Here is a 25,801-nt window from a genome sequence, read left to right on the forward strand (position 1 = left end):
TTAGAAATTCCAGACTTTTCAAATTTTCAAATGAACTATTGTAGGACAGGAACAAATGAACTTTTTGATCACTCGCTGGACATCAAAACACAAAACACTTACCTGACAAAGCACCTGGAGTGTGCACAACTTCCATCTTATTGGAATAGGATTTTCCTTTTGTGTCTTTCACTTCATTGATGGACACCAAACTGCCTCTATCGCTAACCACCGTCGGAGTAAAGGAGCCTGTGAATATAAAACATTTTGACATAAATACTGTGAAACACATGCCTGAAGCTGGTATAATGGACTCAAACAGACCCTGAGCGGAGCTGAAGAACTGCTGCAGGTCTCTGTAATGATCTCGGTTCAGCTCCAGGATGTCGATGAAGCTCTGGCAGGTGCCTTCTCCTTTGTTGATGATGATTTCCAAAAGCACTCGGATCTTCTCCGACGCGCTTGTTTGCTTCTGCACTTCTTTACATTGGTTCATTGACAAAATGTCACCACACTGATCGACTATGTGATCGGGGTCTTCAGAGAGCCAGGCGCGCAGCCTGCTCTGCTCCGACTTTAACCTTTCCATGGCCTGCGATCGGAGACAATTCAGACGATTCAGAAAAGAAATTTCAACTGGGAAAAAATTGTTTTTTGTTATTCTGAGGTTTAATATCAGTAACTTGAAGAATTCTCATTCTCCATTCAGGGACAAAGAAGCAAAAACTGACTGTTCTGCAACTCAGCTGAGGTCACTGCTTTGACCTTGTGGAAGTGAAATGTGAAATTTCACTTCCACAAGGTCAAAGCAGTGAAATGATTATTATGGCTTAATGCTATCAGGTGAACTTGTTGTTGACTCAGTACTTGTTTTGCCTCCTGTTGACTTTGATTCCATGAAACGATCCAGTATCCACATCCGGAATGGGATGTAACTTGTAACTTTTATCATTGTGAACACCACAAAATGTTATTCTGCACTGTCAAGTACTTATGCCATAGGAACTACATTTATGGACACTTCTTCTTTTTTTTTAAATTAAAAAACAATTAATAAAACAGAAAAAAAAAATCTCTAGACATGCACATTCAAGTCATTTTCTTCTTGTTAAATTTACAAAAAGTCAGGCAATTTGTGTAGTTTTTTTTTTTCATTTAAAAATTAAACACAACGTTGGTGCAACCCACATTTTCATCCCACAAATATATATATATATTTCTGACAAACAGCCATATTTAATTTATTAATTAACCATTAGGAGCTGTATGAGGCTCTGCTTCATAACCAGCATCGAGTTTTTTACACGTTTACTTGATAAACACGTTTGAGCTGTGCTGAAAGTGAAAGTGAAACTCAAAGAGAAAAAAGTTTCAGACGCGTGTCCAAGTTTTCTCCGTCTAAATGAAATATGGAATGAATAAATTAAAGCAGACATGAAATGAAACCGAGTTTAACACATTCGGAACTACACGAACGACTGGAGGGGGAAAAAGTATGTCCGCGAACACTGAAGAGGTAAAAGGGTCGTTACTGAGTATTAATGGAATTATAAAGTTACTTCTCACCTTCACAGGATTAAAAAAGACGGAATAAAACAACTGACTTCAACAAAAAAGGAAGAGTAAAGGCTGAAAGGCAAGTTCAGCAGAAGAGCTTTTTCCTCATTTCACAACGAAATATGCTCCTCCTACCACACACACACACACACGCACACACACACATTCCTATTCTTGTGGGGACCTTCCATTGACTCCCATTCATATCTAACCACTAACCCTTATCCTAACCCAGACCAAAACAATGCCTAACCCTAAAGAAATGTTTTTGCACTTTTACTTTTTTTCAGTAACAGCAACATGGCCAAGAAAACACTGTTTCCCCTCATGAGGACCCAAAAAATGTCCCCACAAATGACATTTCACCTGGTTTTCCTATGGTTGTGGGGACATTTTAGGAAAACCAGGCCACACACACATGCAGTTGCCTTACACACAGAGACACATCTTATGCACACACTATGCAAAAAACATCCTCATTTCATATGTAATGTTAAGATTTACAGTTATTATTACTTCCTGGAATGTCTATGAATGAATTTGCGTGGATGTGTAATTCAAGCTTGTCCTGTTTCCTCACGTTTTCTTTTTTCCCTGTGACGCTTCACAAAATGCTCACAAACAAGTTAAAAAAAGATCAAACCAGTGGAAAACAGGCTTTTTCAACTCTGACTCTAAGTTTTAAAGTGATTTAAAATGTTTGAGTGCTGGTTATATTAAATATTATAAAGAAATCTGTTTTCAGCGTGTTGCGATTCAACACCAAAACAATATTCAACTTTCTATAATATAAAATTTCACTGCATATGTTTACCTGAGGAGCAGCTTCCTTTATTAAAAAAAATGAACATTTCAATGTCAATATTATGAAGGTCAGTATTTATATTAAATCATTTAAAAAATGTACATCAAAATATGAACAAAAACACAAACAAACCAAACACAACGTTCAAAATGAAGTCAGATGTCAGTTAGTCTTTGAGTGATGTGCGTGATGAGTCACCTCTAACGCTGTTTTACTGGAACAGTTTTACTGCACAGAAGTTCAGAGTGTGAATGTTGATGGATGAGAGTGATGCTGTTAGGTTGGCAGGGGCAGCTGGAGGTCGCGGTCGTTACTGTGGCGGCGCCTGTTTACAGGCGGACGTGCTTTTCACAAAGGTGGCGTTCCTCTCCAGAGTGACGGGCCTCCTGCCGGACGCCTGGCTCAGCTCGCTCATGTCCACGCCGGAGTCCAGGCTGGTCTCCCGACTCTCCACCGGCCGCCGCCTCCTCTGCTGCTCCGACACGGCGTAATGGATCTCCGCCGCCGGCTTGCCCTCCAACGACACGAACCAGGCCCGGGGAGGCTGCGGCGAGGGGATCGTCCCCAGTCTCCCCAGGGCGTGAGCCGAGCGCCTGCCGTCCCCCATTTTGTTCAGCGTTCCGGGTACGGACATCGACTCTGGAAGGCCGAAGGGCCCCCTGGGTGTGGTGGCGGCTGAGGCGGCTTCCTGCGAGCCGTCTGACGTTCCGGGGCGGTCCTCTGCCTCCTCGGCCTCGCTCGGACCGTCCTGACCTTTGGAAAGAGTCTGGGTGAAGCCGTCTTTGCTCGGCGGCTCGCCGGTCGAAGCCCCCACGCGGGGCAGAGTGGCCGACTTGCTCCACTGGACCAGCTCTGCTTGGTCCTCCAAGTGGAAGAAAGCAGGAGCGTGAAGGATGGCCAGCGGCTGGTTGTAGAAAAACAAGCTGTCCGAGGGAGACGCCGCCGACGCTCGAATCTGCTCAGACGCTTGAAGCGAGCAGGAGAGGTCGTTGAGCTCGAGGTCGTTGCACTCCAGCGCTATGGCCACAGCGCCGGGGTTGCTGATCACATTGTTCCTGTGCTCCGAGATCAGAGAGCAGGTCTGCTGATTGTCTCCCTTCTCGGTGAAGGAGTGGGCCTGAGCGTCTCTCCGATCAGACGCAGACACCTCAAAGACGTCATCGTCGCAGGTGGAAGTGGTCTGGTCTTTTCTCGGGGCCGGCAGCATCCTCTTTGATTTCTTATTACTGGTGGACACTCTGTTCAGAAGAATCAGACCAATGACAGACAATTACACAAATGTCAAAAAACTTACACACTTAACAAACTGACTTCACATACCCTAACAGTCTTGATCAAACCAGCTGAACAGATGAAAGCTTCTCTTACCTGCAGTAATGTATCAACCCCGCCAGGAGGCAGATGACAGTGACCAGCACTCCTCCAAACAGAGCCATGAGAGGAAAGGAATGGCGCAAGATGAAGTCAACGGGGGAAGAAAATCCAAAGAATCCTGCAGAGGATGAATATAAGCGAAGACTTTTACAATATAATCAATACAATGAAAGATATTCGATGATGAATGTTTCTGACTGAAACATGCCTTCCATACTGTAGCTCCAGAAGGTTATCTCACAATCGTCTTTCTTTCTTATTGATGTGGCAATGTTCCAGAAGCAATGAATGGTTATACACAACAGTACTGCCTTCTTTATGTTGAACACTTACCTCTGCTAGGAGACAAAGACGCTGCCATCCAGTAGCCGAGGTGAGGAGCCGTGAAGGTCCAGGAAAGTTTTCCATCCACAGACGTCACCGTTCCAAGTCCTTTTCTCATCCACCCGCCTCAGGAAGACAAGAACAGCAACAAATGTTTCTGACTGAAAGCAGTGTTTCAGTTATCTCTTTTAAATTTAGGTTTCAAATATGACAACAGTGAACAGTGAAAATAAAAGTGGAGTATATGTAAGTATTACTCTTATTGTTTGGACAGGATATTATGATTTGTATTCCTCACTGAAGCTTTATTTCTGTCTGTGTAACACCCGAAAATAGAGATCTGAATAACCTAACAGTGAAACTTTAGAAAAGAGCTTGACTGTCTGCTTCCAAGAAATGATACAACACCATGGCCCCCCTGAGCCTGGACAGACAGTCTGGCAGACACCGTCTTTATTCTCCCGGGGGTACGTTGGTTTTTTTTTTTTAGTCACAACTGCATAAACAGAGCCTGCTGACAGACGAAGAACTGAACAAAGTACAGCTGGCGTCCTTATCTCCACTGAGCAGACGACCCTCATAGCAGATCTCCTGGCAGACATCTGACTGAGACAAGTTCAGGACTCGAATTAAACACGCTCAGTATTTCTCTCACAGCTAAACATCTGGGTTTTTTCATTAGTTGATGAAAGAGGAAGTGGAAGTACCTACCAGTGGTTCTGTTGAAGAACCAGGCTGGAATAACGTGTGACGTCTGGAGTCCACAGCTGTCAGGGACGCCGAGGATGATCTGGATCGGACCACTAACTTCCAACTCGGCGTCTCCAGAGAAAAGGTTCACACTGACGGCTGCCACCGGGACTACCTCCACACTCACATAACCTAGAAAAACCAAACACGGGTCACATGAGAATAAAGGGTTTATTTTTGCCTGTTTTGTCTTCTTTAGAATTGCTTTGTTTTTTTCTCGATTGGGCCACATGGGGCCAGGGTGCCAGTAAGGACAGGGAAGAGACCCAGACATTCCTGTCTCCTGCATCTCTATTTAGTTCATTCAGGCGGACCTCAAGTCACTCCAAAATGGCGCGATTTCCCCAGTCCGAGGTGTGTAGACCTCGAAGGGAAGTAGAACAGGGAGTTTTAGAATCACACGCCCAAACAGTCTCAGCAGGCGAGTCTCATTGTTAAAGAGCTGCTAGATTTTGACTTTATAAAATGAAGCTATATAAGGTAGGAAAGGTTAAGCTGAATGAAGTTATATTGAATAATCTTAAATAACTTATGCTCCATCAGGGTAAATTTAATCAAACTATGTTAAGGTCAGTTATATAAGCAAACTAAGACTAAATAAAGCTAGGTCAGAAGTAGGTCTCCAAAAACAAACATGAATTCAGTTAATTTCTCTCTACAAGAGTCACTTGGTTCAACATGAGTACAACTGTCAGTCAGTATTTTAAGTATGACTGATGGCACCCATTTTTAGGTTTCATGGGAGTCATTTTCAAAAATTTCTGTCTTCTCACTGGCTCCAAGCACTGTTTTCATGTAAAATTACACCCAAAACTAACAAAAATGTTTCATTTTCACTTGAAAACGTTAAATGCATACATCACTGCTGCTGCTGCTTTAAAACTCTGCGGCTGATGAGCACTTCTGAAAATACCACAGAACATGACTGATTCTTTCTGACTTCAGTTTGTCACTCTCCTATGAACTTTATCAAGCACAGAGGGAAAAACATATTGTAAATCAAACAGAAATTGGAAACATACAACCACCAACCTGATTTGCTGCTCACGATACCAAAGGTGCTTCCAAAGCCGTCCTGGCCTGACTTCAGCTTGGAAACGGTCAGGAAGGCTTTGACGGAGGTGAAATTGCTGCTGTGTGTCAGATTGAGCAGGTTCTTAGGAAACCTGACCGCAGGCTGGGACAGAACATCTACAGATAGATGGAGACATGATGAAATTCTTGATGAATGGTTAGATTCAGTATCAAAGAAGAAAGGGTGAAGAGAAAAATGGGAACAGTACCAGACGTTCTGCCGGTGATCAGAACAGAGTCTTCGTACAGCCAGATGTTCCCTTGATTCAGCCCGTTCAGAGACATGGTCACTGATGAAAATACTACAGCAACAATACAGGTGGAGGAAAAGAGAGATGTCATTAAATTACCCAACTTGAACATTTTTCCACTAGATGGCAGTGTTGCATTCTATTTTTTCTCATCTCGACAGACACAAGAAAATCATTTCTTTAAAAAAAAAGCTTATTAACTAAGACTACATTAATAATTCCTCAGAATGAAAGGTTCTTTCTCAACGGCAGTTATGCTACTCTAAGTAGTTTAATAGAAATACATAAATATTAGAACGCAAACAATCTACAGAGGATTGATTTTCTCACAAGCTGCTGTCTAATTATTGAAAATTCACAGAGGTGGAACAACATATGGCCTCGCACTAACACCTGGACATCAGAGAGGCGTCTATTTGGATGTCTGTGATTGGTTTTCTATTCAATATTAGCCCTGAATAATTAGATTTCCCCCCTCTCGGCAGACTGTAAATGTGCAGAACCACTGACATAAACATTTAACGCTTGATGATTTGTCCTAGAATAATAAAGGTGAAGCACCACATTTTTCGTGGAGAGAACGGAATGAAGTCTGGCTCTCAATAAATCAAAACGCTCTTTTATTTTCCAGGATGCTGAGAGCCGGTGATGAATAAATAATGACCGTCTTTCTCGGTGTCCGGGAGTACAGGAGTGCGTTAACCGGCGAACGTACTTGGCATTCTGTCGGTGGTACAAGGCAGCAGTGTACACATGTAGCCGTCCTTGCTGGCCACGAGCGTGATGGGCAGCCCGCTGCGATAAGGAACGTGAAGCAGGACACCGCCGTCCTGGCCCGTGAGCGCCGTGTCAGTCCTGGTGTAGTTGACGAACACCTCCACGAGCGCCCGGCTCAGGTACTGACGACTCAGCACGTCATTCACCTGCACCTTCAGGCTGAAGGTAGAACCTGGGGGAGGAGAAGTTCACTGGGCGTTACAACAGGGGAGTATCGAATTTAAGATTCTCTCCATTCTGGACGACACCACGTCTCCTCTGCACAGGACCGATCAGGCAGAGTTCATTGTCTCTCACCTGCTCCTCAAAACACACTCAAGAACTCTTTTTGTCGCTTTCGGCCATCAGCCTGTACAACTCATCACTGCGTGGTCAGAGGGGGTCGCAATCATCCTCAGATTGGAGCTGATCGATGGTGATTGTGGAATGTCTGCTCACCTTATATGGCTTACCGCAGGTGTTTTTCTGATGCACCCTACATAGTTCACTAAAGCTGGTTTTTCGTGCTGCCTGCTGAAATCACTTTGAGGGAACGTCTGCATAATAGCTGTCAGTCACAGTGCTGAATAAAAGCAGACTACTGTTTCTGACGACTTCCACAGAATGGATTTGAATATATTTAGTATTTCTACAGATGATTATGGTTGTCCATGTGCTCATGCATGTGCAGAAGAAATATTGACAACAAGGAGATGGAGGCTGAGCGTTTACAGAAACTTGCATTTTCACTGACTCCGAGTGTCGTTTCCGTGTAAACATTTCCAACCCCGAAGTCGGATGGCACTGAGGTGTTCCAACTTTTTTGTCCACCCCTCTTCGAAGGCATGCTTTGGAGGTGGCTGCATTTCCAATTAACCTAGACAGGACCTTATCGACAACACAACAGGGAAAGTAATTTGTAGGCTCCCTGGAGGGCATCAGTCAATTAATCCCAGCCCAGTAAGGAGGAGGTTTGCAAAAACAAAGGGTAAAAATGGGCAATTAGGGAGGCTAAACATGTACTCACGCTAAATTATGCCACATCACCATACAGGGAGCTATTTAGAGAACATATTTTCAATAATGTTTTGTCATCAGGGACTCCTTTTTATTACAGGTTTTCAGGCAGAATCACTTTCAAGGTCCAATAATGATAAAGTGACACCTTACCCAATTATGCACTTTCACACAAAGTACCCCATAATAAGTTCATGACAGGAGGGCTGCCAGGAGGAGCGCTGCATACAAATGAAAGAGGCCTCGGTAATTAATCACCTCTTGCCTCTTTAAGTAATGTTGGCCGCGCACGTAACGGATCCAGACAAACATCGGTGAGTGACGGACAGTGGGGCGCATTTCACCGACGCCAGTCAACACGATTTAAAGTTCTTCAACAGGCTTTTGAGCCACTTTTACCTGATTTCAGTAACGCGTGCTGAGTGTGACAAACTGACAGGAAGTCGTCTAAACTGATGTTTGAGTTTGGCACAAGTTTAAGTATTTTCAAGATTTTCAATGAGTGGTTTTTTTTTCATTCCATTTGTTTCATACTTAGCCCATTCTAGTCTCTTTAGCTTCAATTTATGCTTATTTTACAATATTCTGCATGTCTGAACGTTCACTGCAGCTCTCTTTCTTCATTCTGTGCCTCGTTTTAACAAGTTAGCATCTTTATGGAGATATTGTTACTGATGTGTTGCTGTTTGTTTTCATAGTGTTTTCTTTGTGTGGGATTTTAGAAAATCTGTTGCTCCCCATCTGCCAGCATTGTTGTTTTGGAGCTATTTGTCATTCAGTTTGATCATATTAAAGCTCTTTGTGGCACTTCGTAACAAAAATTTCTCTCTTTGTACAACTTTTGTGTCACATTTAGGCCATTGCAGGTCTTACTGTGGTCATTTTTGGCTTCTTTTTGCAGACATACGTTGCCTTTTTCTGGTTATTTTGAACATTTTGCATTTCTTTGTGTTGCTCAATTGAGGCTGCTTTGCTTTGTGCATTTTTTGGATTTCGATCTGATTTTAATTCAATCACTGTTTTTCACTGATAATTAATATGTGTCACATCTTGCTATTTATACATCTCTTCATGATTTATTTGTCTTAATTACACCAATCTGCATTCACTTTGAGGCCTATCTGCTTCTTTCTGCCTCACTTTTCTATCTCTTCTGTACGAGTTTGATTGTTTGTCATCTTTATATCATGGTAATTCGTTCTACAGGGTTTGCACGTCTTTTGTGCGATCCTGTACCGTTATCTGGTGAACTATTTGTATTTTCGTCTGCTTCCTTTGGTTGTTCTGTGTGCTTTTCCCGATATATTTATCCCGCCGGCATCTGGGCCGGTGCCTGGTTGGCCCATTCAGCAACCGGTGCACGGGTGGCCCTGAGACACAGCTCCAAATGAATGCTAATGTCCAACATGTAAAGCCTGCATGTTGCGTCGATGCAGCTTTACAAGTTTGATATTTCTCTGCAGGTGTTGTGTTCTATAGCATGAAGCTAGAACAACCCAAAAAAGCAAAAAAAAAAAAAAAAAAAAAAGTCAAGCATGTGATTGCACAGAGCAGCTGTGCAAATCTGTGCACGAGGGTCTCTCAACAGGCACTGATGAAGCTGCTGAGCAGCACTTCAGACACGAGCGGCCCAGCCTGTGGCAGCTGCACCGAGCTGCAGCTCTCTGCATCACGGAGGTCTCTTCCTTCCTCCCGCAGCTCACTTGGAAATGTAGTCGAACTGACGGCGCTGCTTCTGTGTACACGGCGCTGCAGAGGGGAGTCCGGGGAGTCGTAAATCTCAGGAGCTGGCTCATCACCAACTCCGCCGTCGCTTTTGTGCTGCGAGGCCACGAGAAAGGCTCTTACTGCACTTTTTATTAGCGACTAACTGCGGCAGCGCCGCCACGGCGGCAGTCCCCCCCCCACCAAGTCATAATGCCATAAGCGTCTTTCTCTGACGTCGACAGCGTCTGAACCCGCCGCCGCTCTGATTGCTCATAATCCGGCCGCTACAAATGAAAGAGATCCGCCGAAAGGTTCTAAAGAGAACTGGTGAGGCCACGCTTTTACGCAACCGGCTTTTCACAACATTTCTGCAAGTGCCAAAGCCAGATAACCAGATCAAGCCATATCATTGCCCCTCGAACAATTCCCTTTGAACAGAGGCAGAAAACACCAGCAGCAGCCAGGAGAGCTTCCCCTCTTTTTAATTTTAATTTTTTTTTTTCTAAACCAGCTGCTGCAGCATCAACCTCCAGCTGAGGGACGGACACAGAGGTGGCCTTCCTCGTCGTGTGTTCTGCTTCAGCAGCCAAACATAACAGGGTGGGGGGGGGTCTGGAGGGGAAGGAGTGGGGGTCACTAAATCTGAAGTGGAGGTGTTTCGTGCCAGATTACAATAATCTCCCCATTTGGCAGACTGAACCGTGCCACAAAGAGGTTTATGAAGTGGGCCCGAAATGGGCCGAGCGGCGCAGATACAAAGCAGATCCCGAGTGGCGAGTGATGTGGCTCGAATGCTCTTATTATCAGGCACACAATGGCGCCGTCCATCAGTCAAGCACTTAGCTGAGTGAGCTTTTTCAAACCATCACCACGTTGTGCGCATTTGACAGTCAGATATCAGGCTGTCAAGCACCTCCACCCCACAGGATGGTTGATTTTAATCATCTTGAAAGATGTGGAAAAAAAAAAGACCTGAGTTCTTTCAAGAGTATGAGTACATCCCTGATTGTCATAATTATTTATATTTTTCATTATGCTTTTAAGTGAATATATGTTATGTAACTACATGTAAGTGGAGAATTGGAAATGAATAAAGTGTCAATTCTTTCGGGCTGAAAGATTAAACAATGGCTCCAGACAGACACGTACATGGTGAAACTGCCTCAGGGGGAGCAGCAGCTATCTACTCATCTTCATCAGAGATAGTTCACATGACGCATCTCCTCCTCAGCTTCTTCAATAATCCTTTTTATAGCCTGTGGATCCCAACAGTCGTTCAATTCTTCAGCAAGTCCGACGGCAACCAAAATTTGTTGCGTGTAGCTTGAGAACATGTACCAAGTGTGTGACTTTTGCAGTCAGTGTGTAGGAGCTGCTCTGCTTCTGATTCAAAATATTATTATTGGATGTGTCGTCTGCCCGCCCCGGCGGCAAATCACTCATTATTTACGAGGACAGATAATACTGTTCATCGTTCATTCATTTATCTTTAATACTCACTTTAGTCAGAGAAATGTATCAGAGACTGGAACTGATTTTGACTAATACAGAATAAAAGGCTCACACACTCACACACACATACGCACAGAATGCTGATTCAGACAGTTTTTAGGTTTCAAATTTATTAAGTGAGAAGGCCAAAGAGATGAAAATAAATACCAGCGTTTCTTCTGTCTCTGTCAAATGATTGAGTTAACAGATAAATTAAATCTGACATTTTGCTTTCACTGGTGCAGTTCCTCACTTCTTAATCATTTCATGTGAGATAAAAAGCACAAACATGTTGACTGGTCAGTTCTGTGAGACCACCAGGGAGCCTGGACAGATGGTCCAACAGAGACTTATCTGTTGTGGCCCCCTCCTCCCCTCTGTTTCTGCATATGTGTGTGTGTGTGTGTGTGTGTGTGTGTGTGTGTGTGTGTGTGTGTGTGTGTCTGTGTGTGTGTGTGTGTGTGTGTGTGTGTGTGTGTGTGTGTTTGTGTGTGTGTTGGAATTAGGCCACACATTCCACTGACAGGCGGTAAGCACGGGAGCAGCATTTGAAATGTGGGCCAAGCCCTCCCCCGACACGACTCAGCAATATCCATCTCAAGATAAAAGACGCCTTCGATCTGATGAGGGGGGCAACTTCGATGACCAAGAGGGGCAGAAAAATGTCACCTTCGTCAGCAGAGAGCCAAAATTATGACCCGGGCACATAAACTACAACAAAATATGACTGGATGACTGTTTGTCAGCTGTGGAGAAGCTCTTGATAACAGGAAAGATCATCAGACGCATCCAGAACAGACTCTTTAAACACTGAAGTACCTCTTCTACCCCCAAGAAGTCAATCTACCCCAACACTCACTACTCATTCCCAAGTGGGGCATCTATAAGTTAAAAAGCAAGGGACCCAGGACTGAACTTTGAGGAACGCCACTTTTTATTATTTCATGGATCTCTGAGGGAGATGAATCCAGACTTGACATGAATTGTCCAACTAAAGAGATAAGAGCGGAACCAATCGACGACCAGGAACCTCAGTCTGATTCAAAGATCGATCTACTGTATCAAAAGCTGCATGGAGATTCAGGAGTACAGAGACTACAATCATAAGTCCAGATTGCACCTGATATAATTTCCAAATTTTATCAAGGTTGTCTGTGTACTGTGGTTCACCCAAAAAACAGATTGATATTTCTAAGGGAAAAAAAAAAAAATCAATTCATCAAGGTCCACTGTGGTGCATCGGTTGGCGGGAGTGAAGCAGTAATTCTCTTTCTCTCATAGAGTTTATGGACCTGGCTGTTCCAAAAAAGTGGCCAAACCACTCAGCAAATTCAGTAAAAATGACAAAGAATCCATCAATTTTCCACAGTTTTCTTAAGAAATGTGGACATAATAAAAATTTCGCCATGAAAGCCTAGCTCCCAAATGCAATGGTGACAGGAAATGTTTTCACCTGAAAGTATCGTTAAAATTGTCTTGATGTTGACTTTTTTTTTTTTTTTTTTTTACAATTTTCAGTCCTAATTGTTCAGTTCTACAAAAACATAGACTGATTCAAACTTGTACTTCGTGTCACAACAATGGAAAACTTAAGTTTAAATTTCAAGGTTATTATGGCACTTGTTTGGACTTCAGATGAAACTGGGCTCTATGTGGCCAACCAAACTAAAATGTGTTTGACACCCCTGTATTAGTGCACCTTTATGTTGAGCAGAAATATCACTGAATGATAAATAAAGGTCATAATAAATCATAAGCAAGGGTGCACTACAGTAAAAATGGGTGGAAGTCGCCATGGACAGGTCGCCAGTCTGATATAGAGCAGATACACCAATTCTCGATTGAGAACATTTAAAGTTCATCACTTCTCTTCAAATGGATCTTTTTAAAATTGTGAGAGGAAACTGGAGTATGGAGAGAAAATGCTCAGCGCAGAACCCACAAGATTCTCACTGTGAGGCAAAAAAGAGCGAAACACTATACCTCTGTGCAGCTGACTTAAATAAACCCTTAAATGACTCTGCAATAATTACAAAGTCAGTATAAAGTGATTGACTGTTGCATATCTTGAGGATCGCAGGAACCACATGTTGCACCTGTGAGGGTGACCTGGGTCCGTCATGTTGACGTCTATAACAAGGGGTCCCAGGAGCCCCATCGCAGAATGATTACAAGCCTTCCCTGTGGGCGAATGATTAAATCTTTAAATCTCCACTCACTATGAAGGCCAAAACAATAGAGATCTCAGCATGGGGTGGGGTGGGGGGGACGGACCATCTGCTTGATTAAAAATTTTAAATCTGCGCGTCACAGTTGTCAGATTTGATCCCAAACACATGGAAAGTGGGCAGTCTTTCCTCCCCCAGAGAGTCTGAACTGAGCTGAAAGGGGACACAGGGACTCTTACACAAGCCTGTAAAAAAACAAAAAAAAAAAAGAAAGAAAGAAGAGATGGGAGGGAGGGAGGAGGGAGGGGGTCACAGCATGCTCTGGTACATTTTCCAACTCCAGAGACTGAAGGATCATGTGATGAGGGATGGTAATGCACTCCTACATCAGCATGAATTAGTCATGAATCGGTTGATAAAGTGAGCAGGGGTCACAAATCCCTCTTTCAGCTCCACTGGAGGAGCAAGAAGGAAGAAGAAGAAGAAAAAAAAGAAAGGGACTGTGGTGAAAAGTGCAAGAGTGAGAGTGAGAAGGCCCCGGCATGCTTTGCTCCTCCTGTCAACACAGAGCACGGCTCATGCAAATCACCGCACAGTGCGCAATGCGCGCACCGCTTCATTCGGCTTTTCTTATCTAATGTCGGGATAATGCTGTCGGTGGTGATGCAGAGGGAGGAGACAGATGGAGGGACCGTTACTCAGGAGGTGACAGCACCCAGCTCCCACACCACTTCTGCAGCTCTGTAGATTTGTGCGCAAATCCTCATACAGATGGTCCGTGCCGGCTCAACGAGGACATCTTTAGTCCATAATCTACGACAAATAGCGCTCCAATGTCATGCTCGTTGGGGCATGCCACTAACATCTAAATGGCTTATGGGTGTATTTTCTTTATATACTCGCGGCTAAAAACGCGCACGACCACTTCAGCAACTTTTGACGCGAGTTTTGCACCGACCTGGCGCGGCCTGGATCGCTTGTTGTTGCCGGATGATCTGAATGGGCTCTTGTGTGGGGCGATCCCGCGCTGAAAGGAAGCTCCGGTCATCGGCATGCAGAGCGGCTCCCGCCGGGGGAGTCCGCGCGCCCCGAGCCGCGCCGCCGCTCCGGGAGCCGAGCAGCGCGCACAGCACGCACACGCACAGCAAGCGCATGGCGGTCCGAACGGCGTCCCGAGTGTACTCCTCTCGTGTCCAGCTACCCGGACACAGGTGGTTGAGTTTTTATTAAAAAAAAATTAAATAAAGAAAGAAAATAAAGAGGAAGGGAGATTCTCAGTCCACAGCCATCCCAACTACTTTTCTGTCTGAGTCTTCAAACTGCGCAGCAAACTCCGCCCCCAACAGGCGGCTGCCCACTCTGTATATCTATCTATCTATCTATCTATCTATCTATCTATCTATCTATCTATCTATCTATCTATCTATCTATCTATCTTTCTGTTGGACAAGAAGTAATTTATAAGCGCTCAAATGACGGTGCGTTCAAGACCATCTGGAAAGTGGGACATTTTGTCCCGAACTATTATGTATTACTGCTCCCACTCATAATAAAAGCAGTAATAATAACAACTAAATTATTTTAAACGTAAATGCAAAGTTAACAGAAGAACATCAGATGAATTTGACAAATTCCAGTAAATTTGCTTTAAATATCGTCATTATGGCTCAGTGTCTCTTCGATGAGGCATCTCTTACTTGGTTTTATGGGATGTTAATGGTTATAGGCCGAGAGCATTTTTTGAAGTCATAAAGTTGAAATATTTTTTAATCAATCCTCTCATAAAAATCTGAACATTTCAGTGTTCATTTTCAAGAATATTTCATTGGGTCTGTACAGTGCAATGTGTCCAGGTCATGGTGCAAATTTGAGGTTTTAGTCTGAATATTTGAGCCTTTATTGCATCCATTTTTTGTTAACTTTCTAATTTCTTCAAATAGAAAATATAACATTTCTGAGTGTGTGCTGTGAGATAAGTGTAGCTTTTATTAGTTGAAATGGCACGTTTTGCTTTAAACTCTTCATGATAACACAAGAAGTCTGATGACAACCAACATCTGCCTCTTCATAAAGCACCTTGGCTTTATTTGGATTAAAAAAATTAAACAAAGCAAAACATTCTACTAAATGTGGTTTGTCTTGTCTGCTCGTAAAGAAGCTTGAATCACACTGAGCAGGAGATTGTATCCTTGTCAGAAGAAAGATAATCGAGAAAAGATGGCCTGAGGAGACGTAAACCTCAGCTTGTGCACACACAGGGAGAACATGCAAACTCCTTCCAGAAAAGCCCAGTTGCAATTTGAACTCGCACATTTTCACTGAGGTGACAGTGCCAACCACTGCTGTGGGATTTCTGCTGTTTTGTAGCTTCCAAACAGTAATCTAATTTCCCACGTTCCCAGTTGGACTTTCCAAAGTGATAATGTGGCATTAATGAATGAATGAATTAAAAACAGAATAACAATATAAAACAAAATTAACATCAAATATAAATATACATAAAACATGCAAGAGTATTAAAAAGAAGAGAGAGGAAGTACAGATGTGCTCAATATATGCTTTCTCCTTCAGTTATTAAAGTCATGTGCAGCATCTGTATAATCCCTCGATGTTCACATTAGTATTAAGAAAAGAGAATGTGTGCCACTCCACCTCACAGTGCCTGTAAACACTGAGTTATTGTGATCTTCCTGCATACATTTACACAAAAAAACAGAAGAAAAATCCTTTTTATTTTCATATTTCGAAGTTATGAGTGAAAAAGTTGACTGTGTGTGTGTGTGTGTGTGTGTGTGTGTGTGGTGTTCTGGCAGCGGGATCTGTGTTGGTGGAGATAATCGGTCATGACTGTGTTACTTGTATCTCTACCGCGATGCTGGCTCAGCTTCTGTTACGTAAGAAAAACTCTCCCACTCGGATGAAATTGCCCAACTATTATTATCCGCATTTTACATAAACACAAATTTGCTTTTAGTGGACAAGAAAGTCTCATTTTAAATGCTCTTAGCCACACTGTGATTGTTGCCGATGTGTTGAGAGTCATTTATTTCAACTCCTCCGTGGTTATCTAAACACTAATTGGCACATTTTAACCATATTGCACACTTAGAGAAAGTTGTGTCTCATTCAGAGTGTTTGATTCTTTAAAGTCAGCCGGTGAACTGGACAAAAACGTCCAGGAAGACGCATTTCATCATGATTTCACAGTGAAGATGTTTGACTTTCTGTGTGTTCTGAGTGTTTCTCCAGTCGATACTGATAGCCCACAGAATGTCAGTTTGTTCTGAGGAGACTTTGATGTTTACAGAAACATAAAAGCCACTTGCTTCACCTTTGATGAATCTTCCACATGATGACATTCACTGCAAAAGAAATTCATGCAGTCAAATGATTAAAAGGATGGGCTGGGTTTGTTGAGTCCTTATTCATGACAATAGAACTGAGAATGCAACTTTATGAGAATGCAACTTTATGAAAACAGATCCCAAAGTGGAACTTTTTGAAAACACTGTCTCCGTGGAAACGGGGGACCGTGAAACTGTTTTGTTATGCTGCTGTTTGTTATGCTGCTGCCGCACATGCACAGGATGGCTGTAGATGGACATTAACAAACACAGAGGCCTCCAAACTGTCAGGACTCCTGGTGGCCCAACATGAAATCTCCAATACTTTCTTGTTTTTCTCTCGAACTGTTGTCATAAACAGCTCAGAAGAATGGAGAGAAATTTACACCCATTGAGAGTTATCAGCATCCCCAACCTTTGCTTCTTTAGACTTAGGACTTCAGACTTAAATGTCTGATTTTGGACATTATTGCGCCATCATTTCAGAACTGAAATGATATTTTAAATTTTGATTCTCTGAGTTTTGCTTGACTTGTTCAGAACTCACCAGCTGCTTGATGACCGAGAGTACAAATCTTAAGGTGACTGAGCTCCGGAGTCGGTCCCAGCTGACATGGGACAAAATCAGTCACGAGCAAACTCACAATGACAGGATATTTACAGGCAGCTGGGCTGCACACACGCCTACGACTGTAGGAGGATGATTGAATACCAAAAAACTTGCAAACCCGTCTCCAGACAGGGGCGCCTGGACACACTCAGAATAAATAAATACATTATTGGCTTTGAATTTTTTTTTTTTATTATTATTCCAAGTTGAACCAACTGTAATTACTTTGTTTTTTTGTAATTTGTTTATTTATTTTGTGATTACTTTTGATTTTCTGTATTTTGTGATGAAAATGATCAACTACATGGGAGATTTATCAAACCTGATTTATAGATGTATTTATTTATTTCATTTTAAAACATGAAGCACTTTGTGTTAGACATCCTGCATGAAATGTGCTCCCTCTCTGTAAATAAAATTTGTTTTGATTTTATCCTGAATTTGCCTAAACAACTGTCATCGTATTGTGGCTCCTAATTTGGCCAACCAATAAGAAAGAAAACATATTTGTGGAACTTAAACCGATGAGAGGAGTAACCTCTGCATAATGGTGAAAAAGTATTTATTTATTTATTTATTTATTTATTTATTTATTTATTTAAAATGTAGTAATCAAACATTAAAGTAAATACTGTACATTGTAAGATTTATTTAGTTAACCAAACTTTTTTACTTTCAATAATAATAATTAAAAAAAACAGCATTAGCTACTATTTCCATTCGGACCTAAAACCCTGGGCACTGAAATGAAGATATTTAAATCCAACTTGAGTTGAGAAAAGTTGCTCATTCCTCTATTGAATTTTACCTCGAATGCAAAAATACAAAACTCAAAAAAGTGACTGAAATGCTTTTTAGATCTGGGTTTTATAAGACAGTCCATCCTGGTCAGATCGACGACGTAGTTATATTTATTTTAGAACTCGTTTCACTACACAGGGATGATGTAATATTGGCAAACAAACAAACGTATTAGTTGTGAATAATTGAAATGTTTCCTTTGCTGAAATGTGACGACTGAGACTCGGTGTGACGCTGACGCTTCAACGCTCGCTGTGGGAGACAGGTTCCAGAAATGACTGTTCAGGATTCAGCCGCAGCCCTTGGTGTCTTTATGTCCTGCTTAATTATACATTTGTGGGACTTCGCAGGCTTTTCAGTAACTGCAGCGATTAAACATTCATTCTGCCTTGGGCCTCTGTTAAAAATTTCTCTTTCTACTTCACTCTAATGCTTTTTAATCAGCGGTTCAGATTTCATCCACACTGCAGACTGCACACCTGCATGTGTGGAGCCACTGGCTAAAGGCCACTGAAGGTTTTTTTTTTTTTTATGGAGGATTAAGCTACGCAAAGTGAAGATGGGTGAGATTTGCGGCCCTCCTGCTCGGCTTCTGCATCCTTTTCTGCTCCCCCCGCCTTTTATTTGCTTTCATCACGACCTTCAGCAGGCAAAGAGATCTCGAAAATAAACTGTTCCAACCTTTTAACCACCTTCCCGTGCTGAAAAGACTAACAGAGTCCTTTGAAAAACGATCCCCCCGCATGGTGTTTGGACGGAGCTGGTGGGAGGCAGAGTGCTGTGTAATGATCCGACACATTCATCCACCACCTCAGCCCTTCACTTCCCCATCCTGCATCCCGCTTTCAGCGAGGTTTTACCGCTCTTTTCTTCTTCCCGTCACCTGTCTGCCCGTTCTGCACCTTCAGAGGGGGAAAGCGACGGGTCGCGCACACATTATCTGCAGGGTGTCCACACGTATGTCCTTCTAATCCATAAGCTTCAATCACACGCCTCCCCAAAGTCAAGGACCACAAATTTATTTGACCTCTTTAACAGCATGTCTGCAGCGTGTGATGGGGGCGGTCACATATGTGCTTAGTGCCCCCTACTGACGGGAATTAAACATAGGAGACCTTTAGGCACCCTCACTCATAGAAAGTAGTGAATTGATGAGAAATATTGATCATGTTTGGGAGCTGGGGAGCAAAAATTGTGACTGTAAGCTACAACAGTATGGATCAGAATGCTTGCATTCAAGTTTCCACCTCAGCATGAATCAATTTTTAATATATCGTGCTGAAGATCCAAATAGACAATTAAGGTACCACTTGAATGATCTCGGTCAGGGGTGTCAAACATAAGGCACGTGGGCCAAAACTTTCCTGCAAGTGGCTTCAATCCGGCTGACCAAATCACCAAACAAATGTTAAATAGAAATAAAGTAATAAAAAAAAAATTAAATAACACTTGGATGATGCCATCCATTTAAAAAATAAAAAAATAAAAATTGCAACATCTTCGTTATTAAACAAGCCCTACAGTCAGGTTTTCTGGGTGATCTGGTGAAAATATGATAAAAGAAAAAAGTAGAAAAAAATGCACAATGCAATATTGTTTTATAGAACTATTGTTCCAGTTTAGTCGTCTCAAGATGAAATTGGGTTAAATGTGGCATGCAAACTACAAAGTACCTGACAAAGCTGCTCCAGATGTCTGATCTAATGGGATCCAGTTAGAAACGTGAATGCAGAGCTAATAATGTTCAGTTTGGGTTCAGCTCATCAGTTACGACTTGAATCTGTTTTAATTCAGCTCTTTCAGGTCTTTGCAGAGGCCGTAGTATTTCTTGCATGGTTTCAGATCTTCAGTATGTTATGAACCCTCCAGATCTGTATTCAGTTTTTACGCACAAATTATTTAAAATAAACCTGCATCTTTATTCCCAATTTCCAGCTATGATTGTGCATCTGTTGCATTTTGAGTTGCCTTGAGTCTGAAACATGTGACACTAATGAAGTTGCTGGGCCACATGTGCATTTTATGGAGGTTGCATTTTGCAGTCACGGCGAGCTGCACTGCACTATATTGAGATTGAGTCCCATTGGCATGCAGCAGAGGGTCTGCATGTTGGGAAAACACCGCTCAGTATGGCAGAGCTGTTGCACCGGATCACATCTATTCGTGCCTAATATACGAGCAAGTCGCTATAAGTACGAACACAGACAACAGAAAGTTTAGCACAATGTGTGAAATTGAAATAAAAAGGCAGCTGCAGTAATTCACACATCTGTGTTGTTGTAGAAATACAATGAATCCTCCTTCTGCATGCTCAGAATGATTTACTACAACTGCCATGTGCAGAGGGCAGCATTCCAGGAATTTTCTCTTGAAAGCATTACTGAGTAAACAGGACAATAGTTCGGAAAAGTATTTTCTATATTTGAACTTTCTGAAAATTGTGCATATTTCCATTAAAAAGTTTTATATATTCTTCTTTTTAATCTGGCCGAGGATTTCTTTCTTCATGCTGGTTTCTCATTGAAAGGCCTTCTATGTTAAACTACACCTTCTAGGAAAATAAAGTTGCACATCTTGTGTTTTGGTGGGAGTTTTAGGACTTTAATTCTCATATCAACATCCAGCTCAAGTCATTTTTCTTTGTACATCTAAAGTTTTGCACTTTATTGCAATTAACCCATTAACCCCTTTAGAACAATTCTGTCTCTGGAAAAAAAAAAATCTCAGGGAAATTCATTTTTTTTTCATGTTTTCATTAAGTTGTGGCTATTAGGGTTGGCCGGATGCCAGTAAAATTGATCATTTTTAGCTGTTTTAATCTAAAAATTGCACTTTTGAGTGAAACTTTTGTGTAAAAAGTGGTGGAGCCTGCTGACTGACTGAGTCCTCTCCGTTTGCCAGAGGCAGCCGCATCAGATGAGACTGATATTGTTAGAGCCGCTGTAACTGGAGTTTTTTTTTTTTTTTTTTTTTACTTTTTCTTGGAGTCCTCCAGGACAAGCTCAGACTCACCGGGCCGACCTCCTGCCTTCGTCGCTCTTGTGTGACAGCGGAGCCTCAGAGAGACGCTGTGAGCTGACACATTTGTCCTCCCCGGCTCTGTTCCCCTCTGACAAAGTAGAAATCGGAGTCTAAACACTCAAGCGGGGGGGGGGGGGGGGGGGGGGGACGGGGGACGGCTGACAGCCTGAGTTCTCTGGGATCAATTTGCCACAAATTAGATACAGTAATGGTTCATTTCTCCACATAAATAGCTGCATCTACAGGGACTATTTTGGAAATCTGCTCGCTTTCACCCTGGAAATCTGTGTCGGTCCCTCAGTTCCATCGAACCGCTCTCCCCTATTAATCTTATCACAGGACAGATAGACTTCCTCTTTTGTTTTGCCGCACACAGCGACACGGCCCTTATTAAATTCTGTGAATACAGCAAAGAGATCGCTTAGTTCTCCTGCCAGGAACCACTCCTTTATTTCTCCTCAATCACTGACTCTGGACATCATCTTCCATTTAATCATATTTGAGGTAATCAAAACAAACTTGGCAGCTCGCTCCCGGAGAAATAACACCAAGCTGTAACTGAATTTGATGAACATTGGCAAGAAAATGATTTAAATAAACGATAATGAGCACCAGTGTTAATATTCTGCCATTTGAGGGCTTTGATTTTCTGTCAACAACCACTGAGTCCTCTGGCACGTTCCACCATGATGTGGTGTCTTTTAATGAAAACACTGTGTGACTGTAACACTGCAAGTTCATAGCTCCAGTAAGTTCATTATTCCTGATATGAAACATCATGTGCCAACACCAGATGACGTTTCGGATGAAAACGGACGAAGCATGACAAGTGTGTTTTAAAAACCAACTCGCCTGAAAAGAAGGAAGCAAAAATCGAGGTTAGTTAGAGTGATAAAACTAATCCAGGAAGACACAAACTGACTAATTTTCCTAAAAATTTTGTTGTATTGCATAACTCCCACTTAATGACTTTGTGAATGCCTTCCTCAGGCTGGAGCAGTATCACGAGCACGGATCTTAAAATATCGTGCTAATTGGTCCGAGGCGTTCCAGGATGTTGCCAGGTGAGGACAGAAGGCATTCAGAACGTGGGGATCTGCAGCTGTGTTTGCCGGTCCAGAGGCGACGCTGTGACGTGGCCGCGCGCGACGGGAAGCGTGACGAAGTGATAGACAATGTCACACGCTGCACGAGCCCTTGCCCGGAGAGACAGGTGCATGACTCGCCATTAATAAACGAGGACAAAGGCTCCTTGGGGCCGCGCTGACATGCCGCGGAATAGAACAGGGAGATAATAAAGACTTTGGGAAACAGAAAGAAAGTTGTGGAAATTCATGGAGAGATTCGGCGGCAGGAGAGACGTTGCAGGACGTTACATCAGGACTCGGTGAAACGGCTTTCTAAGATATCTCCACAACTCTGAACATCCCATTGTTCTCACAGCTTTCTTAACATAGTCTCTTTCTTACATGTTTATTTAAATAAAAAAAAAAAAAAAAAGAAGAAGCTTCAAATGGGGCTCGGACGATCTTTGCAAGACAGAGAAATTCCCGTGAAAAGGGATATGAGAGGCTTTGCTGCATCAGGGCACCTGTTGCTTTCTGCCGGAGCGCGCATACGTATGAGGAACAAAGACGACGGTGGGTTTCTACTGCAATCCAGGTCTGACCGCTACATTACAGAGGGGTGTTTGAGCGCAGATAGTAGAGGTTATTTGACGGGTTCACCCGGTGTTTTCACGACCATTGTTGGCTTTTTATCAGCCTCTTGCACAGACGGCAGCGGCACACAGCTGTAAAACTCAGAGAACCGTTTCACTTTAACCCCGGCAGTCATTTTAATATGACTGTAGGCGCCGAGCCTGTGCCTTAAGCCGCCAAGATGCTAAAGCAGGATCTTAATTGACATGCTGCCTGTTGCAGCGTCGGATGAATGAAAATCCAAGTCCTTCAACACCTTGTTCCTGTATCAGTATCCAAAGCTGTGGTTTTCATTAAACTCTCACAGATGTGTACCTTGCTTCGGCAGTCACAAACTCTTATAAGCAGTGTAGTTTTCTTAAAATACTGGGCTTGTGAAGCTAAAAAAAAAAAAAAAGCAGATTGAAGTAGGATAACTTTCACTAATTGACATTGTTAAAGTCCAGTCATTTTTATCTTTTTTGCACAAGATTACCAAGGCTGACCAAAGTGCTTCTCAAATAAAATGAAATAAAAGAAAAAAAAGACACAATTTGTGAGGAAATATACAAAATAAGATTTTTCCGGTTTCAGCGCTTGATTAGAATTAAAAGTCAAGAAAAACATATGAGTTTAAAGACTAACTGATATTGTTTCTATGCACTTTCATCAATCCCTGAGAGAAATTCTTGCACCAGTGAAGGTGGCTGCAATGCAAGATGCTCAGTACATCCATCCAATAGGAGCAGCTTGGAGCTCAGTGTCCTGCTCAAGGACATGTGGACAGGGGGAGATGGGGAATTGAACCTGCAATCTGCTGACTGACAGATTGTTGCCACATCCACCCCATATTCCATGTTTCTTATGAAATCTACAATTTCAAAATAAGATATTTTTAAGTGGAGTTGTGATTAACTGTACTTTCATTTAAAAAAGCGGGTGCAATTAACTGTATAAGGATGGAATTGATTGATACTGTATAATATTTCATAACTGGTGGCCTCAGGGAAGAAGTTAGAATCACAAATATTGGGTGGATAATTTTATTAAAGTAAAAAAAAATGCTTTGTCCAATGTGCACTGGAAAACAAAAACAAACAAACAAAAAAAACAAAAAACAAAAGCAAATAAACTAAACAAAACTAAAGGTCCAGTCACAGCTGCTGTAAATCAGGGGCAAGACGAATTTTCTAGTTTGTAGTATTTGTATTGTGTGCTGCACTTATCAGGCAGATAACGTTTCCACCCTTGTGGTGACTTTGTGTACAGCCTCAGGTCATTTGCAGTTTGAGTTTTGACCTGCTGGTTTGCCGTAGCCCAGCAGTATTTGAGGCTGACGTCACACACCCGGCCTCGCATTGCACGCCGGGCAGTCGCCGCCATCTTGGATTGAAAACAAACATTGAGGCGCGCGACGCTCTTTCACTATTCGAGAGGATTATGCCCCTAATTTTGGTCAGAGGAGAGCGTGAGTAGATGGAAAATGACCACATAACGGTAAGGACATAAGATATGTTGTGTTTGTTGTGAATAGCTTTGAGATTTGGTGAAGAAGTGTGAGAGAAACATGCAATCTGAGGTGTTGGCTGTGAAATGTGAATATCGGTTTTGGGTTTGTTTTGCCCCTGACGATGCGGTGGTCGACTCAGAGAATATTCAGCCTGGTGTTATCTTAAAGTGTCGATTTTCTAGTTTCATACGATAGCCAATTTGTTGGGGCGGAGCAAACGGATCTTGCGTTGTGTTGCGTTTTGTTTTCTGGAGGTGCGGGTGAGGGGCGCGTGTCGAATTGTTGCATGGATTTTAAAGCTGTTATAAAACAAACACTCGGTCGTCAAAGTGCAGCTGGAGCATTCAGTTAGTGAGATTAAGGCTTCTTGTTTGAGACACAGTTCAAATAAATGATCCTCACAGCATTTTAGTCGCTTTTTACACACATCGAAGTGGAGCATACAGTTGTTGGACCCGGTGTTCCATATCAACCTGTGACCATGCTAACTGGTGACCAAATGCCTCTAATGCCAGATGTGGAAAAGCCGACTGAAGCCTATAGCTGTCCAGATGAACGCCGTTCCACAACATTTATAATAAAGTTTCAACGCGTGTTACCTTTTGCGACTGTTTATCCTTGTTTCATGAACATGTGTCAGGTCGTGACTGTCACCCAGCTGCTTCTGCTGCTAGCGCGCTCATATTGGCATGATTGAAACAGTCGCATCCTGACACGTCACCGAGGGGGCGGGGTTGGTCACATCTTAACAGGAGGGTGCAGACAGATGGTCACAAGCCATCATAAGCTGGCATTATTGGCCTGTCATGGCAACAGCACTCATGTACATACTGTGATCCATATCTATTGTCAGTCGCTTGATTACTTAGCAGTAGCCTATAAGCATTGCTTTTAGCTGTGAAGCTAGCTAGCTTCCGGATCCCGTGACGTCACTGAGGAGGCGGGCCTACATCTCGGTCACATCTTGACATAGAGTGTGCAGATAGTCACATCAGCCCTGAAGCTGGATCAACCTGTGACTGCTGTCAGTGTGCTGATCTGTTAGATCCAGCCTTTGGTGTTGATGAGGAAAGCTAGTAGCTGTCACCTGAAGAGAAACGGCCCAAAGGCTGAAGAACGTTCTGGTCGGTAAAATGGTGACAGAAATAATTTATCAAATGTCCTTATTTTGTAGTTTGATCCCCCCGGATGACCTGTCCAACTTGTGCTGCAGATGTGGGGTGAGTGACATTCTTAAGGTTTCCTATGGCTGACTGGGCGTGGAAGGAGCACGTTTTGCACACTTTTTTTGTGTATCCGTTTTTTAAACTAATACATTTCATTAGGAATCATCTGGCCACTCCCGCCTCCAGATGAAACAACACTTATATTAATGTGTCTTTTATTTGGACAGTCAGGTATTAACTACTTTTACTGTTGTGGCCCTGTCCACACTGAAGGTGACTCTCAAGATGTGTGCAGTGTGCACCCAAACTGCCGAAAGTGCCAGATCACTGATCTTGATCCGGCAACAGTAACTGGCAACTGCGTTATGCAATTAGAATACAACATTTTTTTACTCTAATTTGTTACAGTGCATTAAA

The 25,801-nt window shown here is 42.7% G+C and overlaps 2 protein-coding genes across 3 annotated transcripts in view; both read right to left on the reverse strand.

Annotated features, from left to right (window-relative positions):
- The window catches only part of LOC115402859 (uncharacterized), a 78,336-nt gene extending 76,664 nt beyond the window's left edge, over positions 1-1,672 (reverse strand). For both annotated transcript variants that reach the window (XM_030111466.1, XM_030111465.1), the window contains exons 1-3: positions 1,546-1,672; positions 304-571; positions 103-228 (exon numbers count right to left, since the gene is read on the reverse strand). In XM_030111466.1, coding sequence (XP_029967326.1) covers positions 103-228; positions 304-568 — 391 coding nt within the window. In that variant the 5' untranslated portion in view covers positions 569-571; positions 1,546-1,672. The remainder of the gene's footprint in view (positions 1-102; positions 229-303; positions 572-1,545) is intronic.
- Positions 1,673-2,640: 968 nt separating this feature from the next.
- Positions 2,641-14,407, reverse strand: LOC115402861 (protein FAM171B-like). Its single transcript, XM_030111468.1, has 8 exons — positions 14,212-14,407; positions 6,830-7,063; positions 6,073-6,165; positions 5,822-5,980; positions 4,751-4,921; positions 4,049-4,165; positions 3,710-3,833; positions 2,641-3,579 (listed from the first exon to the last, which is right to left on the reverse strand). The coding sequence occupies exons 1-8, from the start codon at positions 14,405-14,407 to the stop codon at positions 2,652-2,654; spliced, it is 2,022 nt and encodes a 673-aa protein (XP_029967328.1). The 3' UTR covers positions 2,641-2,651.
- Between the last annotated feature and the right edge of the window lie 11,394 nt (positions 14,408-25,801).

Source organism: Salarias fasciatus, chromosome 16, assembly GCF_902148845.1.
Source record: "Salarias fasciatus chromosome 16, fSalaFa1.1, whole genome shotgun sequence".
NCBI classification, from domain to species: Eukaryota; Metazoa; Chordata; class Actinopteri; order Blenniiformes; family Blenniidae; genus Salarias; species Salarias fasciatus.

Excerpts from the sequence above, each read along its gene's own strand:
- LOC115402861 (XM_030111468.1), bottom strand. The coding sequence starts at position 14,407 with ATGCGCTTGCTGTGCGTGTGCGTGCTGTGCGCGCTGCTCGGCTCCCGG. Across the intron at positions 4,166-4,750 it reads GTTCTTCAACAGAACCACTG|GCGGGTGGATGAGAAAAGGA; the intron begins GTAGGTACTTCC and ends TGTCTTCCTGAG. Across the intron at positions 3,834-4,048 it reads GTCTTTGTCTCCTAGCAGAG|GATTCTTTGGATTTTCTTCC; the intron begins GTAAGTGTTCAA and ends CATCCTCTGCAG.